The sequence below is a fragment of the Semicossyphus pulcher genome, unplaced genomic scaffold, assembly GCF_022749685.1.
Source record: "Semicossyphus pulcher isolate SPU_LCO1_2020_fin unplaced genomic scaffold, fSemPul1.0.p SCAF_8, whole genome shotgun sequence".
Taxonomy (NCBI): Eukaryota; Metazoa; Chordata; class Actinopteri; order Labriformes; family Labridae; genus Semicossyphus; species Semicossyphus pulcher.
The window spans coordinates 12,830,057-12,849,156 of record NW_027211759.1 but is presented as its reverse complement, the minus strand read 5'-3'; the positions used below and the strand labels follow the sequence as shown (position 1 = coordinate 12,849,156).

General features: G+C 41.8%; 2 protein-coding genes across 2 annotated transcripts; one reads left to right on the top strand and one right to left on the bottom strand.

The window, feature by feature from the left end:
• Window positions 1–5,545: 5,545 nt before the first annotated feature.
• ca12 (carbonic anhydrase XII) lies at window positions 5,546–13,855 on the bottom strand. Its single transcript, XM_069686050.1, has 9 exons — window positions 13,792–13,855; window positions 13,424–13,444; window positions 10,450–10,629; window positions 9,284–9,426; window positions 7,496–7,591; window positions 7,355–7,418; window positions 7,072–7,229; window positions 6,813–6,943; window positions 5,546–6,182 (listed from the first exon to the last, which is right to left on the bottom strand). Exons 1-9 carry the CDS (start codon window positions 13,853–13,855, stop codon window positions 5,546–5,548), a joined length of 1,494 nt encoding a protein of 497 aa, XP_069542151.1.
• Window positions 13,856–16,181: 2,326 nt separating this feature from the next.
• LOC138612672 (inter-alpha-trypsin inhibitor) lies at window positions 16,182–18,609 on the top strand. Its single transcript, XM_069686049.1, has 6 exons — window positions 16,182–16,200; window positions 17,030–17,221; window positions 17,855–18,031; window positions 18,202–18,246; window positions 18,344–18,422; window positions 18,522–18,609. Exons 1-6 carry the CDS (start codon window positions 16,182–16,184, stop codon window positions 18,607–18,609), a joined length of 600 nt encoding a protein of 199 aa, XP_069542150.1.
• The last annotated feature ends 491 nt before the right edge of the window (window positions 18,610–19,100 follow it).

Sequence of the window (19,100 nt, the reverse complement as noted above, 5' to 3'; positions counted from 1 at the left end):
GGCAAAATAATCTTCTGCAGGAGGTCTGGTAAATGTCATGGAGGATGGTTTGCTCTGCTATTATACTTTATTGTGGAGAAACGTTCATCCTGCTTCCCATTACTGTGTCATTTCCTCATTTTACCAGCTTATTTAATCAGTCCTAAGTATCTAAGGTCTGGTCTTACAGTAAACGTGTCAACTTCTATCCCCTAAGCATGCAAATACTGTACACTGAACCTATGTCAGGATAATCTAAAATGATCCGAAAGAAATGCATGGATGTAAGAAAAGCAGCAGAGACGTTCAAATGGCTGAGGGAAACCCTGCGAGGATGATGTAATCGCTCTCCAGCGGTCCTGTGGTGAAACTGTGCAGGCTACAGGCTCTCAGAAGTGCTGGGGAGTGAGTCTTGTGATCAGGCTGGCAGAGGTTAAAGGTCAGCCCACGTGCAGCCTGAAAACAAAAAACCCTTTTTTTCCCCCTCAGCATTATTCACATGCACAGAGCTGTGTGTTTCTGTGTTTGTCTGCTGCTATGCGCCCTTTTATTATAAAATCCATAGAGCAGCTCTAAGTACAGGGTTGGTGGAAATGCGGTATAGCCCATCCCTCTCAGGCCACCCTACCATCAGGGATGTCTGTCGACTCCTATCCCCCTATTGTTTGGACTGTGGTTGAGCTTTCCACCACAACCAGGGCAGCCGAAGGGAACGGGTGCCATGATCGGACTTGACCTGACGTTCTCACCATTTCAGCTCTGGCCTGACTGTGTTTGCCTGGAAGCTTCAGTGTGGGGCTCTCCTTAAGAAACTCACCACATCACGTCGGATAAATAAAGGGGGATTAGAGACGACAGCTGTTCTTCTTGCTCTAAGGAAGCAGTAAAACAGCATGAAACACTCTCCAGCAGGGACGCCTACCATGTTCTGCCTACCACAACACAGCACAGAAGTCCAGACTGTGGCTTGAGAAAAAAAAGTGCTTCCAAAAAACCTCAGAGCTGCATGCAAACTTTACCATGAAGACAGAATGAGTGATGCTAAAGGAGAACGGTGTCAGGGTCGAGTTCAAGTTTTATCGAGGTGCTTGGAAGTGAGGTCCAAAACGATGCGCTATACTCTTGAGCCATACTCATCTTTTTCTCCGATGTTGTATCCAGCTTTGTTCTTGTCCTGTTGAGCACCAGCTCTGAAGAATAAAGGCAAGAATGCATTCAGATTTGGATTATATCGTACATGCAGTTTGCAGTCTGTGAAGGGAATCTAAAGTGAGAGCCATCTTTTTTTTACATCACATTACAGTTGCCCATTTCCCTTAATTGAAGAGGCTAGCCTTGTATTAAAGTTTCTGCTGATTTTGGGGGGTTAAGGACGCATTAAATAATATCTTTGTCAGCTTAAAAGAAGGAACTAAGAGTGCATATTTAAAGATGAGATGAACGTTTGACACTATTTCATGCAGAAAGCCAGCCACCACCCTACACTGTCACGTAGTCTGTCACCTCTAAAAGCGGATTGTGCATCATTAGCATAAAGACATGAGCAGGAAGGAGAGATAGCTGGTGATGAGGAGACAGCTACAGAGGACGTTTTACCTCTGCGGTGCTTCTTATTTACATATTATATCTCCTTCTCCTCAGATATATTCCTTAAAGCCGAAAGTCTTGTTGAAATTTACACACTTATGATGTGTTTAAGAGAGATTTGTACATTTTATGAGTATCCTTGAATCCAATATCCATCATCATTCTAAGCTTTTAACTTTCAAATTCAGTTTCTGACATGCCTAAAAATCTCTATCGAGTCGAAGAAATGCGAAGCCAAAAACTGTATTCTCCAGGGTCCTACTGTTGTTTTATAGAAAACAACGACTGTACAAAGTGGGCTCATAATTTATGTCATGTGACAGTGGTGTACTCAGGCTGTTTGAGGGGCAGGGGCAAAGAAAAGGGGGCACCAGCGCGCAGAAAGACTATCATTTATTCACTGGAAGGACATTTTTTATCAACGACAGGGGCATCCATGAGGGCATTTTCACTGCGATTTTTCAGACATGGGGGCACCAAGGAGGGGGGGGCGATTGCCGCTTGAGTACACCACTGTCATGTGACACTGTGGAGGGTGACTGAGAGCGGCACAAGTGAATGCACATTCCCAAAATTCCAACTAATGAGGACACAACCCTTATAAAGTCCTTCATCCTGTTTTTAAATGCAGACCCCAGATGTCTGAGTCAGTTAAGGTTAACCATTCTCTTAAAATATCCACTTTATATACGTATACATACAGACTGGTGTCAATTAAAGGAAAGTCCTGAATGCTTGACCTCTACAATAAGGCTAATCTTTTGTTGTTTTTGTCCCTAGCTTACCTTTTTTGTCTTACTAGACAGCATATCAAAGAGAAAATGAGAACTATTCCCAGCGCAGAGCCCACCAGTATGGGAACCAGCAAACCTGCAGAGCATGAAGCGACAGAAGCAGAAAGGATTATATGATACTTAAGGTCTGATTATTCAGAGTTTCATTTGGTGTATGGGATAAAATGTGCGCATATGTGTGTAATTTAAGGCGTAATTAAAGTGATAATCTCGAAGTTTTTACTTTCGTTCTATTTGGCGGCACCTTTTGGCGATAAAAGGCAGTTGTGGGCGCACACGTCCCAGATAACCAGACGTCTATGTTTGGTTCCCTTAGTCACGCTTGTAACTCTTGATTTTCCTCGCTGACGGTCGCTTTCCTTGTTTTCCTAGACTGTTTGCTTCATCTGAGCGTCAAATTTGTTTCTTTTTCTTTGGATTTTCACTTATTTTTGAAGCTGTATCTGTAGTCATCCATCTTTTCTTCGTTTGTTCAGCCATAGTAGATTACTGTTTACTCGCAGCACTTGCAGAGACCGGAAAAGCAGCCGTTTAGCTCCGCCCACCCTCTCTGGCAGACCAACCACTGCTGGGTGATGGAAAACGCGTCACTAACTGCAAATGTAAAGGCTTTCATCAGTGGGCCATATGCTCAATCACCATTGTGTGACCTCATTTGGTGATAGACAGAGACTTAACAGACATTTAATTACATGAAAATCTTCGAGATTATCACTTTAGACATTTCAAAATGGAAATAAATTGTCTACATAAAAACCAACAAAACTTTGACCTAAATAATGAAACCTTTCACTTGTTAAAGCAAAGTTAAAGCATTTTACTGTATGTCTTATTAGTACGTTTAGGCCTTGATTTTTGACGTAGAAACAGTCCTTTTTCTTTATTTCCTTGTTAACTGTTCTATAAGAGAAAAAGTCATTTCAACTCTTGTCCTGCTTTTATCTTAAATCCTCATACGAGATGTTAGTGGCCTACAAAGTGCTGCGTATAAAACTGAAGACAGCATGCAGCAGGGAGAAAGGAAGCACAGAAAATACTGTAGAAAGGCAACATACCGGTGTTTATCCAAGAATCGTCAGCTGAGCAGCGGAGAGAAAGAGAGAGAAGAAGGTGAAAATGAAATTCATCAGGGCAGAGAAGAGCTCAGATATGGTGCCAAACAAGGAAAAGGAGAGTTTATGGCAGACACAAACAAAGAAAACAAATTATAACTTCAATAACTTCTTAAATTCTAACTAATTAAATTCTTTTCAATTCTGTTGGTGTTGAAGGAAAGTTGACATCTTGTGGTCGATCTCTGCGTTACAGGATATCAGTCAGATCAGCTCGTAGCCAGTGACAGGACACACCTGGATCGGTATTGTTGTATTGTTTGACACTTCCAAAGACAGAAAGTCCCAGTCGGTTGAACTTGTATTGAACATATTCTAACTAAAGAAGGACTTTACAGACCGGTGGTTGGGTCGTCTTGGGTCGTTTAGTACCAGACAGCGAAACCCAATAGGTGTCTGTGACATTCCAAACACACAGAGTCAGAACCGTCGCATGGGCTGTGCGAAGTGTGCAACCGCACAGGGTCTCGCGCCTGCAGCAACACTTCAAAAGTATAACCTAATTCCGCAGGAAAACTGCAGACCTGGCAACCCTGGCTTCACATCCCATGATGAAACTTTGTTTGATCATGAAGCCTGATGCTCCTCTACAGCTCTGTGTTCATCAGTGAAATATATGAACTACACAGCATATGGACATATGGCAGCATGTGGAGACGAAGTTTATACTTTAACTGTGCGCGGAAATACGGACAGATCGCAACGTTATTGAGACAGGTAGGCTACAGAGCATCAAAACACACACACATCTGTCATATCTGCTCCTCTCCAAACGTCTGTCTCCTCCCCGCGTTGCATGCTAACTCTGATAAACTACACCTGGATCACCTCCGGCTCACCTCATTCACAGCATGTGAAGAGGTATGTCATGCTTTATAAAGGTTGCTCACAAAAATACAGGACAGGTCGTGACCCTGTTAAGTCAGGGCAGAGCCTGAGAATAACACACAGATCGGTGTCATCACTGCGCTGCATGATTATAAACTGCTCACTGCTGGATCACATCATTATAAATGTGCTCATAGATCACACTCTGGATCATCTCGTTCTGAGCAGCGCCGTTCCCGTACGGAATAAATACAGACACGATCTGTCAGCACTTCTGTGTGTGTGACCATGATTTGTGCGCATGCATGTCGATGAGCAGAACGGATTCCCAAGGATCGGGAAGAATACCCAGAACTGAACAGAATAAAAACTACAATGGTTGTTAAAACAGAGTTAAAGCAAAGGCCATCTTTTCTCCTGCCACTTGCACAGATCAATGTCTCTTCTATACTTCTACCTGTTGTCTTTAGATATCTCACAGAACATGTCCTAAGGCTATATCATGATGATGTTTGATTGACATCCAAACTCCAGCCCAAGTAATAATTCTAGTTATTAATAACACGAGTCATGTAAGTTCATAGTGAAGGATGCAAACATTTTCTGTATGTTTCATGTAAAATGCTTTTATTGAAAATAGAACCTTATATACAGTTGCTGCTTCCTCTCTTATTGTAAATGGCATTTTGAACAGAAGAACAAACTGTAAGAGACGACAGGAAGTTGTAAAGTGAAGCACTGAGGAAATACTTTTGGTTTAGCTGCATTTCTATATTGTGACAATAATTACAAGTATATCTCCACAATAACCGTTCTTTATAACTCAAGTTGTCGAACACTATAACAATATAAATATCCTCAGCCAGACATTGTGCGTACTAAATATAACTTGATGCATATGGATGTCCAAGCATGAAATATGCGCTTTATAGGCGTTTATTTTAAAGCACAGTATGGAAGGGCTAAATTATGCAGGGACTGAGAGTCCATCGGAAAAAGTAAATGTTTCTGTTTACAGTACTGAGACAGCCACTGGTTATGCATAGGCGTATGTTTGCAAAAGCAATAACTACAGTAAATTAACTCATGCAGCAGCCCTTTTCTTATAGAAACCAGATCATAAATATGTGCACATCCTAGAAAGAATAATTTAATATTAAATACGTTTGGTTGTTTTGGAAGACACATCTGACGTCTGCAACAAAAAGTGACCTAATGTGAGTCTTAACTATGTCTGGAATCTCTCTAGTCTTCCCTCTCCATTGGCAAGAGCCAAGGATGTGGATAACCCTGGCTGTGTGGTTTCCTGGGAACAGGGGAGGGGCCGCCATAGTTTGTCACACTTTTCTTGACGACTGTGGAAGTCTTCCCCTGACCCATCCAGGCTTTTGTCAGAGAGCGATCCAACTCAAACGCCTCGTCTGTTGGCCGTCCACGGAGAATATTTCTGATAGTGGGGAGGGCTAAGTCTGACCTACAGCCCAGGTAGCTCTTGAGGTTGAGCTCAGGGAAAACTGCGTCTCTGAGAGCCTGAACCAGCTGGTTCTCAGCGTGGGACTGTTTGAGCTGTTGGAAAACTCTCTGCTCCAGGGAGACGTAGTTCAGCGTGTCTTCAGCCAGGACGAACTTTCCCACAGAGTGGCTGGTCTGGCTCTTCTTCCGCAGGGATGCGTTCAGCGTTTGTTGTTTGGATTTGGCCAGAGACTCACTCTGCTTGTCCTTGAGGTCTTTCGTCTTGCCAGCGTGGAGCTGCTCTGTGCCACTGGGTAGAAGCTGATAGAGCCCTTCATCCGCCAGGTCGGCGAGGTCACCAATCAGCAGCTTCTGGACGATTCGCTTCCTCACGAGTGGAGATGTGACTGTAAGAGTACCTTGCAATCCTCTGCCTGCATCAGACACACAGCCAATCACAGCTTGTTAAACACCCCAGCCCGTGGGAGACTCCTTGGAACGGCTGTTACACCCAGCATGCAAAAGCAATGCCTGAAGTGGGGAACTAAAAGCACAAGCCATCTTGCTAGCTGCCTGCTAAATGCTGCACATGATAGCAGACGATTCCACACTGCCATGTCCAAACACATTCGCCATTAGAAAAGCAAAGCTCTGAGAGGAAAGCTTTGAAGTGAGGAAAACATGCACAGTCATACCACACTGTATGGATCTAACGCAGTGTGGTAAACCAGTCAACCACATAAAAGTAGGCCTTTATAGACAAATTTAAGGGCTGCAGACATTCTCTGTATGTCAGAGGGATGGTTAATTTGTTCTGTCTTAGAAGATGGCCTACTTTCCTCCAAGCTCATCAAAGTCAATCAACTTAAAGATGATTAAGAAAGACATCAGCATGAAAGCTCACGCCACAAACAGGTGATGCCGTACGAGTGTGACAGCAAAGAGAAAATGCCCGTACATCATTCAAGCGTGTCCTTAAAGCAGCACAGTGACCCCGTCATTCACGTGACCTTTGCACTCATGCGCCAACGCTAAAGCAAGCCCATTTTGAAGACCATACTTACCCTCCTTAAAAGATACCAGCACGACTCGGCTGTCAGCGGACTGTGGTTTCCTGAAGTTGCCATTCAGAGGCAGAGGCACAGAGTCCTGGGCATGGGAGGAGTAGAGGGATGTTGCCAGGGCCAGAAACTGGGAAAAGACAACAAAACAAAACAAAGAGATTATTTCAGAGCAATTAGGAGTTATTATAAGGAGCTCACATGTTATTAAAATGTATAAAAACTTAATTAAACATCACAAAAACACTGACAGAGTACCTGTTTGTGAGATATTGTTACATGATTCTTGAACACTGTCCACAGGACGCTGGGATAGCACGGGGGAGTCGTCAGTGAGCCGTCGTATCGGTAATACTCATCCAAACGTGCGGGCAGCAGCTCTCTGATGTCGAAGCCGGGTACCTGCACTCTCTGATCTGCCCGTTGGAATTAAAACAGAGTGTCAAAGGAAAGAAATGAACCAAAGCTCTTATCTCCTGCTAATATTGTTCGCTTCTCATACAAAAATTCTGCTAAAAGGAAATCATCACTTTAGACTCACCTCTGTATTTGACACCACTGATGAACTTCAGAAACTGTTCGTATGCCGGATTGAACTCCCCAACCTGTACGACAAACCGAGTTTAATGATTCTGCTCCACAGAAAATCAAACACAAGTGTCCAAACCAGCAGATGTCTCACCTCTATCAGGACACCAAGCACAGCCAGGCCGTCAGACTTGTCCACAGCCATCGACATGTTGGGATACTTGTCTGAATTGAAGTGTACTACGTGCAGCTGTAAGAGAAGAACAGCATTTATTTGTCAAAAGACGTGAGATGATTGGTTGAAAAGAAACATTTTAGGAAGGTTATTTTTTTCCTCTCAGAAACACAGGTGTTATTTGGAGTGGAAATAGCTGGTTGTTGTAGTTCAGCAGCCAGTTACAGCACACAAATACTGTCAGTTATCTTTGTGACGTTATTGTGTTTGATTACTTTAAAACGACATGCTGGGTCCAAATATGCCGAAATACGTCATTTGAACTTTGCTCATGCTTGGGAACTAAGGTGGACATTTGCACAATTTCAGGGAAATGTTCAATTTCCCATCATCCCATCCCTTTGAAACAACATGTCATAAAAGAACTGTGGTTCTGGCGTCTGGAGAGACTTGAAAAGATGCATGTTCACGACGTGTCCACTCAGAAACCCAGGTCAAACCACAGCACCTTATTTGTGGCCGAGCTGCAGCGCGAGCACGGTCACTTAAAAGCTCACAGGTTGTAACCATTTCAGCTTCCACCCACTGTAACTCAAATGAAACAACAAAAAAGAGGTCTCCTATACTTGTTTATATCATGAAAGAAGCTCTGAATTTTAAACTGTCTGCTGTATTCCAAGTAACAAAGTAAATAAAGCGAACTAGTGTGTGAAAAGTGCTTGCAGGGCTTGACACATTAAAGCACAGACAGCCACTCCTTTCCAGAGGTGGTTGAAAACCAAAGCGTATAATAGTCTGGTACTCTAATCCCCTAAAACCCTGCAGAAAGAAGACACACTGTCATACCGTACATACTGAGGCTGACTGTAAGTATGTTTTTACCTTTCAGTGAGTGCACATAAGCAATAAAACATGCTCATTTGAAAGGTATGAAGACTTATGTAAAAGAAAAAACAACTCTGCCCTTAAATGTCCTCTCTTTAAATTTCACTACTGGATTTAAAAGACTCACAACTTCTTTATTGTCACAAGTCTTTTGCATTAAAATGTTTTTTTACAAGCCTTAAATTGTATTTGAGTGAAGAACACAATAAAATGAAAGATGCCCAGAAAGTGTTTTCTGAAACTGTCTAACCGCTGAGCGGATGTCAACTTAACGTCTGCCACGGTGTCAAGAAGTTGAAGCGAATATGCAGATGCAGTGTGTGCAGAGTTTCTGCAGCTTGGGAAGAGCCTGTGCGTCTTGAAAGGTGTCAGTGCCTCAGACTTCTCTGCCAGTCAAATGTCAGACGATTAAGTCATAAAGTATAAAGTCAATCGTCTGCTGCCGGAGATGATGTCGCCTGATGCTGCAGATAGGTGAAACCGCTGTTTAGATGAATGAACTGAGCTGACCTCAGTCGCTGAAAACAACTTTTTTAAAGCGATAATCTCAAAGATTTAATTCACTATCTATCACCAAATGACGTAACACAATGGTGATTGAGCCTATGGCCCACTGATGAATATGCTTTAGGTATAAGAGAATCAAAGTACTCCATTCAGTGTCATGTGTATCATACTATACTCAAGTTTTTAATACCTCACACACTGTTGGGTGGTTTATTCTTTTACAATGCATCATATTGTATAAGCCAAAACTGGATAACTCAGGTAAAGTACCTTAAAGTGCATAAAGTACCTGAGTATTTTAACACAGTATTAAGTTACTTTCCTTGCCTTTAGCATCAATACTTGGTAGTTAGAAGTGTTGTTTGCTTTGTTTACCTCTGCCGCATACTGCCGACTCTCCACCAAGTGCTCGGAGCCTGCAGGTTTGCTGGAGGAGCCCCAGTGGAAATGGAGCTGGGCTGCAGTGTAACGATGAGGCAGGCCGGAGATGTACATCTTATGGGGCAGTGATAATTGCACTGTGGATCAAGACACACAACACCCCACCACACGAAACAGAGCGGGGTGGGGGTTTCTTAAGTGAACATCAGCCGGATCAAGAAACATCATCTTTAAGTTGATCTTAAGTGAGGAAGGCAGTGCTGCCCACTCTGCGCTGTCAGAGTCCTTTTGCAAAGGCTATGTAGACATATTTAAGATAGATTATGGGTGGGTGACGCAGGGCTCCTTCCACATGTCCTTCAGTGTGTGACGAATGTTTGCGAGTGAAAAGGCCTCTGTCAGCTTATTCCAGACACACGTCACGCTGATGATGCCGCGCAGCCTGTGGCGTTGAGGCCCGTGAGGCATGCACACATAAGCACTTGTTTGGTCTTTGCACTCAGCCTGTGGTTAACAGTTTCCTTACATTGATATTACAGCAAGTGAATCGTCAACAACACGGGGTAGACATTACATCCATGTTTGGCTATACTGAGTCCGTCAAAAATATAATAGCTATTTCTACTCCATGCTTAAAGTAACAAACACATGACATCAGACCGGCAGCGTACCGTTCAGTGTCACAGCTTTCTGTCTGGGGATGTTGGCTATCCTCGAACTAAGCAGAACGTGACGGAATAATCATATTCATCTTGGTTGTCTATGTTCTGATTGCTATATTTTGCAATTAAATTTAAGACAGAAAAATTAAAGGGAGCTGGTTTCTTTTGTTACGGTGCATCAGACCAAGAGGAGGCAGCGCAGATGACTAATCTTGCAACTCATATTTTCCTCGACGAAACGTGGAGCTCTTTCTTTGGGTGAAAGGACAGCTAAGATAATAAGAGAGTGATTATGGAAAATTGCTGTGGCAGATGTAGCGAGAAGATCCACGTATCATTATCTTTAAGTTGACCCAGAAGTTTGGAATCTACAGGAAGGACAAGCTGCTGCATGTTTATGTGGGAACATTCCTAATGAATACTTCTTGTGCGTCACTTATATAAAGAAATTCTACATCCCAAGAGAAACAAAACTTGACACTGGTAATTTACACTCACAGGAATGTCCATTGTTTCCAAGAGTTAGCTGCTCTTCAGGCGACAGGTCGTAGTCTTGAACCTCAATCGGACCCAAAGTTGGGTCGAACCTCAGCAGCTCTGACTCGATGTCTATCGGAGACTGGAAAGATCCTCCACAGTATGGATAATGCTTGGACCAGTACTGCTGTCCTTCTTGCCCTGCAACAGCATCAATGCAAATTATTACAAACAAAACACCTTTTGCAGGTGGCTGCAACTTTCTGTACCCCAAATATAATGTTTATACTATTCTAACAGAATACAGAAAGATGAAAAATTGTATTTCATTTCAACGATCCCTCGCATGCTTTTCTAAATGTTAGAAGTTAAATAGGAAATGGCTCCAAAGAGGGCTTGGCTTTCTGAACATTTATCTGCACTCAAAGTGAAGTATTATTATCTATGCACAGGGCGGCCTGGGAGAGGCTCATTGCAATGCTCTTGGCTCTTGCTGCAGCACTGAGAGTGAGAACCAGGCTGTTGTTTGCGGGAAGAGCCAGTGAGAACGCTGTCTCTCTCCAAATGAGAGGTTTCTTTTAAGCACAGGACACTGAAAACGGCCACATTTGCAGATCAAGCCCTGCTGCTCTCAGAAGGACGTCAGCTGCAGGAGGTTGTCTCTCAATATTGTGTCTGCAGAAGCAATGAGGCAAACTGGCCTAATAAATAATACAGTAGAGAAAAAAGGGAAATCAGGAAGCTCTTGATTTCATTCAGTGTGTTGACTGAAGTGTAAGGATGCACACTGAGCTTTTCAGACATCAATAGAAGTGAATGGACGCTATCAAATCTGAAGTTATGATTGTCGGGGTAAAGAAAGCGCCATGATAGACCCTGAATGTACAGTGCTCTCATCACTCAAGCGTACTTTACACTGAGTCAATATCTGTCCACAATTCATGTAAAAATCCACCATTCACCATGTGCCAGATGACCATGGTTAAATATGAATGATGCAGCGTGAGGCCTGCCCCCACCCCAAGTGTCTGATCCCGAACGAATGTGGATTGATTGCACAAGACATTGCCAACAGGCATCCAGTGAAGCTGTGGGGTCACTGACTACTTGTTTGAAGCGAAACTCAAAGTTCAATCGAGGCAAACCCTCCCTTTCATAAGAAAGGAAGCCACTCTTATGGCTATTATTACTGTGTCCACTTCATTTGCTGTTTTAATTAGACCCAGTCTGCCCTTTAATAAAGGCCTCCAGCGGCCTTTGGTGGCCCCTTGGCAGTCCGAACATGACTGCTGGTAATTCAGAAAAATAAATTCTAGCTTATTCAACATCATTGCTCGGCGTATAAAAATAATAACAGAGTGAGAGAAAAACAACAGTCAACATTGACATATTTTATTTTAATCCCATGTTAAGATTGTCTGTTTTGTCCTCTGTGAGAGGGTGGAGTGTTGAGGTGGAGTTAAATCGCATGACTCAGCGATGCCCCCGTCAACAGAAAGCGCTACCAGCCTTCCACTCTACTGACAAGTCGTCTTAAGGGTTGACTGTAACTGAGGATGAAATCCACCACGCTCAGCCCAGAGGGGTTTTATATATAAGATCTTTCTCAGAGGTCATCACAAATCTTTCCACTCTGACCTTCTTATTTGTCGTTAAAATATCAGAGATTTATGATGTTTGATTATCATCTTTATTAAGTATAATGCCTGAATTCATTTTTGGAGAGTAAAAATGTACACAAATATATGAGTACAGATCATATTGTAGTGGACCACCACACACTGCGTTGTGTTGATTTAGGAATGAGTTCAACATGACCTGGGATGGTCTTTGTGCAATTTATGTGCGGTCGTCAACAGCCACTGCAATCATGAAGAGAAACACATTTTTACAGGGCTGCTGCTGCCTAAATGCTCCCGCGCCTTCCCAGGAGAACATCCAAACTAAAAGAGGAAGTAAAGCTCTCAAGAGCGCCGAAAGTACAATTTCAAAATAAAACATCAAATAATACTTCCTGCTAGAAACCAGAATATCTCCTGTTTATACGGTTGAGCAGCCTTTCATAAAACTACATTGAATCTCATAACGCATTACTCTGTGGACATATTAGCAAAATACTTAGAAACATAACAGAATTTAAAAATATAAACCCGGGAATGTAAACGTATTCCCTTCAAAATAAAAGTCGATTTTACAATAATATTAAATGCACTGTTCACAGTATAGCGCAGCAACATACTACCACTAAGTGACTAACTGACGAGACAAGTTTCTCTTTTTATTGGGGAAGAACTAGTTCATAAAAAAAGATGATTGAGACAGTGAATGAATGAATGAATTCTAGGACTCAAAGTCGTGTTTAATATTAATCAAAAAATATTTTCGTTAATATCACCTGCCTACTTATTGCTTTTAACACTTAAACTCCCTTAACACAACCGACTGAGTGTGATGTCGTAGCACAATGACAAGAGTTCACGCTCTGAGCAGTTTACGTAAGAAATAGTCACGGCTCAAGAAGTCTCAGCCCAGAGTCCTCAAGGCAGGAGACAAAGTCACTCAGCTTTGTCAGCCCATGAAATGCTGTGATCGCAGAGTCTCTAATGAACTTTGCAATTACATGAGGTGATGGGGGGGACGTCAGTAGGCTACTGGCTGTCTTTGGAGGTCAAAGAAGGGTTGCTAATTTTTGCTAAGTTAAATTGTTAAACTTTATGGCACTGTCAGTTCAAAGCATTGCTGTGGGGGTAGAAATACAATAATAGACCCTCAGACTGAGTTATTTACTGTCAGAGAGTTGCATCAAATTCTAACAGGGATTTTGTTAATGTTGGTTTAAGGGTAGAGTATGACTGTGAGTTATCAAGACATGCTATTTCACATGGACTAAGACTGCAAATGCACTAAGGGAAAAGTTAGGCTTTAAATGATATTTCTATCAAACTCTGTGTGATCTAAAGTTGAAATAACGTGAGGAAAGTGTTTTAAGACTTACCGTTGTATGTCCATTTGGCACCTACAACAGACAGGAAAAACTTTTTTTCATCCAGAAAATAATTTTTCACAAATTTAAAGATAGGCCTATTGCAATGAACTGACATACAATAGCACACGTTCAATGATGCAGCATTAAATTTCATAAATAAAACACTTTAGAACAGACATCAATAATCAATCTCAGAGTAAAGCAGCCGTATTTATGACACTTAAAGGGCACGCGCAGGTGGATGGAGACACCTGCCATGAAGAAAGTGCTAGAAGTTTTAAATATTTTTCCTCTTTTTCTACTTAACATAAATGTAACAGCCCTTCCGAGTTATTTGCATCCTTATTGTCTACTTTTTACCCCCTCAAAGACCTTACCTTGCAGTACAGAGAGGAAGGTCAATTGTAGCAGCAGGATGGGTGTGAAGCTCAGAAAGTGCATCTTGATCCCCTGAGCCCTCCCTCGTGTGGTAGTCTGACGTTAAACCGGTACACAGCACGAGCTTGAAGCGCCAGCCTTCAAACCGGCTTTTATACCCATGTTGCCAGCTTCATTGTAGCTCGCACTGACGTCAGAGCAACAACAAAACCAGCCTCCGGAGTCATCTGGTCACCGGAGAGTGACAGCTCAACAGCGGCGACCGCATCCAAGCCAAGTCACTCATTTAGGGCTCGAGCTGCCAACGGACGAAGGATGCGGGGAAAGCTGACAGGGGGGAGTGTGCACGTGCGCCGGTGTAGCAGAAATCTGTGACCCATCAGATTCTGTGATGCCGGAGGTTCAGAGGAAAGACTAATGAACAGGTGAGGTCTTGAAGCTCAGACAGACAGACCTTTTCATCTGTTAGTCATGTCATTTTATAAATAAAACTATGGGGTCACCATTTCTGATAAAAGCTTGGCTGTCAAAATACAACATGACGTAAATGTGCACTAAGAGACTCTAAAGACCACAAATACGTGTGGTTTTCCTTTACCCCACCTGTCTGCAAAATCACAGGTTTTTAAATTGCTCTGGTGCCAACCATGCACGTGTCATGAGGATACAAAGCTAAGTGTAAAGAAATAGTTAAAATATGCCTTCAATTTGACGACCTGGGATGAGATACACTCCATTATAAACACTTCAAAATAATAACCTTTGCCTTGTAGTCGTTATATTTAAATTATTGTGTAACGTATCTCTTAAAACCCCACCTACCCCAATAAAATGTGACGTCACTTAGATGTTTGACCTTAACTCTTCAGAATTATGTGTGTGTGTGTGAGTTTGACTCTCGAAGGCTAATGTGTGCTGTGAAAACTTAAAATCCCCAGGGAGAGACAGACACACACACACACACACACACACACACATACACACACACACACACACACACACACACACACACACACATTGAGTATGGACTTATAAAATAAAGTATTTTTAATCGAAAGGCAAAACACTTCGTCTGTGCCAGTTATTTTTGAGTTTCTTAACACATCAAGGGGATCTATGAACGTTTCTAATTTTCCTCCTTGATTAACCATCCACCCATCCATTATTTATACCGCTTATCCTGTTCAGGGTCGCAGGGGGGGGCTGGAGCCTATCCCAGCTGTCATTGGGCGAGAGGCGGGATACACGCTAGGCTGACTGCCAGTCAATCACAGGGCCTCCATTATTATTTAAGAGACAAATATTTATCTGTTTATCAACCTATCTTGCCATGTGAAATCTGTTTTTTTTCTATAACCTTGGTTCATGACGTTGATTATCACAAATTAAAGAGGAAGTCTTGCGCTGTGAGAATGAGAAGGTGACAGCCAGAATGACAAAATAAGAGGATAGAGTGTCTCCTTGACGTAACTGTGACAGACAGATTTTAACTTAGTAAAAATGCACTCTAATCAAGCCTTCTGCTAAAGGATAGGTTGCATTTGCAGTCAGGTAAACTCTGTTTTGGTGCATAGAAAAACAAAATAAATGGCCAGTGAAACATATGCTGACCTATGCTTCAGTCTGCTTGTGTAAGTTGCTTCTGTGAAGCAGGTTTCATGTTTAAGAGGAGACTGATGTCCAGATGAAAACTCCGCCCTTGCTGGAATTTAAATTATAGCACTATTAGGTGTTTCAAACTTAGCCACCAACAAAAGAAATAAGATCACACGCTATAGATCGCTGCATATGGAGCTGTACTTAAATCTGCTAACGCCCTAATATACAAAACAGCAACCTTTGACCTCCTCCTCTATAATAAAAGGTAGAAAAAGAGGAAGATGTCCGTCCCTGCTGTAAACTTTTGTTTCGATTGAAGGTGTCACCATTAGGGAAGTGTCGGTCCAAAGGTCAGTAATAACCCACTCCCACTGTAGTTTACAACCCTCGCTCACTTCGTGACGGACAGCACACAGACCAGCAGCAAGATGAAGCACCTGCTGTTTTTGGGGATTGCTTTTGCTGCATTCCACGTCAGCCAATCAAATCCAGGTACAAAAAACTGTTTATTTCTTTTCTTTGTGTTTAATTTAAATTGGCGACCAAAAATCTGTTTATGGACCGAACGATGACTTTTCAGAATATGCCTGGTATGGGCCCATCCTTAGTGGCTAGTTATGAAGCGTTAGCCTTGTGTATTCTTGTTTTTTTTTACACTAATTGTAAAAAAATATATGATTTACATATCTTTTATGTGATTGTAAATGTTTTTCATTTACATGTAGTGCGCCAGTTTCACTGAAACTGAATCGAGGAGATAAAGCGTCACCTTTAGTCCTGACGGAGCAACATGGCGGCTAGATTGGCGGGTGAATAAACTATAGGCTGAATCATGCACCGTAAAAGAGCTGCGGCTGCATTTTTATACATGGTAATATCATTAAGTTTAACCACAAATCAATAAACTTGATTGGTAAACATATTTCCAACTCATACAAGTCTAGACTGCATCTCTCAGCAGGCTATAATTGTATTTTACCTTTTTGACTGACTTCATGTTCGTGTTGTAACCTGCAACTGCAGCCAACAATGATCGCCTCCAGCCGTCAACAAAAAAGAAAAGATGGTATTTAATGTACATTTACCCTCTTGGAAATGTTATTTACACACTTGTAATGAGTGTCCTAACCTGACGGGATATTTCCTTCCTCTATAATTCCAAACTTTAAACAGTGAGATCATTTCTGTCTGTGTCTGAGCACCATGAAGTAAAACTATATCAGCCTTCATCACACCTCAGAACTGTGCAAACGACTGGGGAGGCCCAAGTCGGAGCCTCCAGGGATAGAGAGCAAGGGAGTTAGGCCGAGTTTCCCTCTAAAATCAAGAGCATTTGAGGTAAAAAGCTTGATCCTAAAAGAACCGTTGGACACCATTTCCCTTCCGTCAAATCTATGAAGGGCGGGACGACTGAAAATGCACCATAAATTACACTTTATTGCCGCCATAAAAAGCGGGAGTGGGTCTCTGGTGATGGCGTTAGTTAAACATTAGTGATTACAGGTATCTGCTTATGTTTTCACCTATCACATAGTTACTGTGAAATCAGACTGGTTTTCTCTGCAGACAAATATACTGGGGGCTTGAAAACCAGAGCATCACCTCATGCAAATAATATATATTTTCATCATCCAACAGAATTCTGTAACGAGCCTGAAGATGAAGGCACAGGGCCCAGCTTTATCTTTTCTCTGTATTATGATCCTGCCAACGGTCGGTGCAGTCCTTTCCTATACAAGGGCGAAGGAGGAAATGGCAACCGCTTTGCAAATGAAAGAGAGTGCATAAGAAACTGCTCCGCTGATGCAGAGAGAATCTACCCCATGGATGGTAAGACGATTTTATGAACTTATAGTGTCAGAGGATTAATATAATCATGTGTTTTTGTTGTACAAAATGTCTAAGGTATCCTTAAAAACGGCCTAAAAGTAGGTGACCGTTGTCTAAAACACCTGTCATTCTGTCAGTCGTTTTCTGTGGACTTTGGAACATGAACTCTCATGAGGTGGAGTTTTATGACCTTAAGACCATGAAGGAAACACCTCATCGTCATCAAGCCTCCCTGATCACCACTGAAAGAGACAAAGGGGACAGATCCCTGTTTTCTGTCTAATGAGGAACATGTTTATTACATGAAAATGTATTGAAATTGAACTCTTTACTTGTACATAATTATTTTCCAAGCATTATTACTTATTTCTTCAGAGGCTGAAGGGCAGACAGTTAAGAATTGAGTATAAGCAATACGCCACCAAGTGGTGACAGATCAGTACTACTCATTACAGATGACACTGAATGAATTCACCTGCTGCTTTAAAACACTGTTTGATAATGTTTTAATCATCTAATACTCCGCAAAAATAGTCAGTATGTTTTTTTCATATTAGTATAATAACTAGACTAACAGCCACTGCTGAGAGGATTTGTAATGATGACCATGAGGATAATGTTTTCTCTTCACAGCCACTAAGGCCTGCCACTTCAAAAAGGAGCTGGGTGGTTGCAGTGGTCAGTATTTGAGATACTACTACGATTCTGTTCACGACAAGTGCAAAAAATTCCTCTGGACTGGATGCTTCGGAAACGGAAACAGGTTTTTCGACCAGGCCAGCTGTAACGCCACCTGTGAGGGCATCCACGGTGAGCACAAATCTCTCTCTGTCTTGTGTACGTGGTTTCTGATAAATATACATGCTAATATAGCAGAATGTCAATGTTTGTTTTTAAAGTGGTGAGTCAATAATGATACTATAAAAAAATGTTGCACAATGATATCATGCTTTTTAACATGTGGACGTTTTGGTTCTCAGATGATGGGGACGAAGAGGAGGAGTATGAGCCAGACACTCCCATTGGTCAGTAGGCACACAAAGATCAAAACAGTTTTTTCTTCTTTTAATAAAAATGTAATCTCTTTGTATGAATCCTACTCACTGTTGTCATCCTTTACAGCAATCATCTGTGGAGTTTTGCTCGCTGTCATTGTTGTCGCTATCTTTGCAACTGTGATCGCCTTGACCGTCTCGTCAAAGTAAGAACATTTTTCTTTAACTTTAAATAAGGAAAAAAAAGCAAAACGTTTAATGGCTACTCAATTTTAATAATCTAAATTTGTATCTGCCTTCTTTAGGAAAAAGGCCGCCAAGAAGTCAGGAGGGAAAAGCAAAGAGACCGCGTCTGAGTTACCTCTTCAGGACCAAAGGATTGAAGTGTCATAGAAAAGCTTGTCACTTAAATACCAACATGTGGAGTTTCTACCAGCTTGGTTTTGTATTATAACTCCACTAGTCTTGATACTGAACATGTCAAATGATTCTAACATTTAAATTAGATTTTGTACTGACACTTGTAGATTAATTTTCTGTCTAATTTTGTATTTGGTTTCAGCTCTGCGACATGTGTAAAGTGAAACTTTAGTTGTGTTTTTTTCCTTGGAGATTTATCATCTGCTGTCTTTCAACAATCCAAAATAACGATGACTATTAAAAGTGTAATGAAGAGAAACCAGAGCTGAAACAATAAGTCAACTGATTGATTAGTAGATGGGCGGAAAACTCATCAGCATTTTTGATTCATTGTTGAAATATTTTTTTTATAGTAACAACTACAATTCCCTTTCCTCAGCTTTTTACTTGTGAGCATTTCCTGCTTTTCTTTGTCTTGAGTGATAGTAGACTGAATGTATTTTGGCTTTGGACTGTTTGTCGGA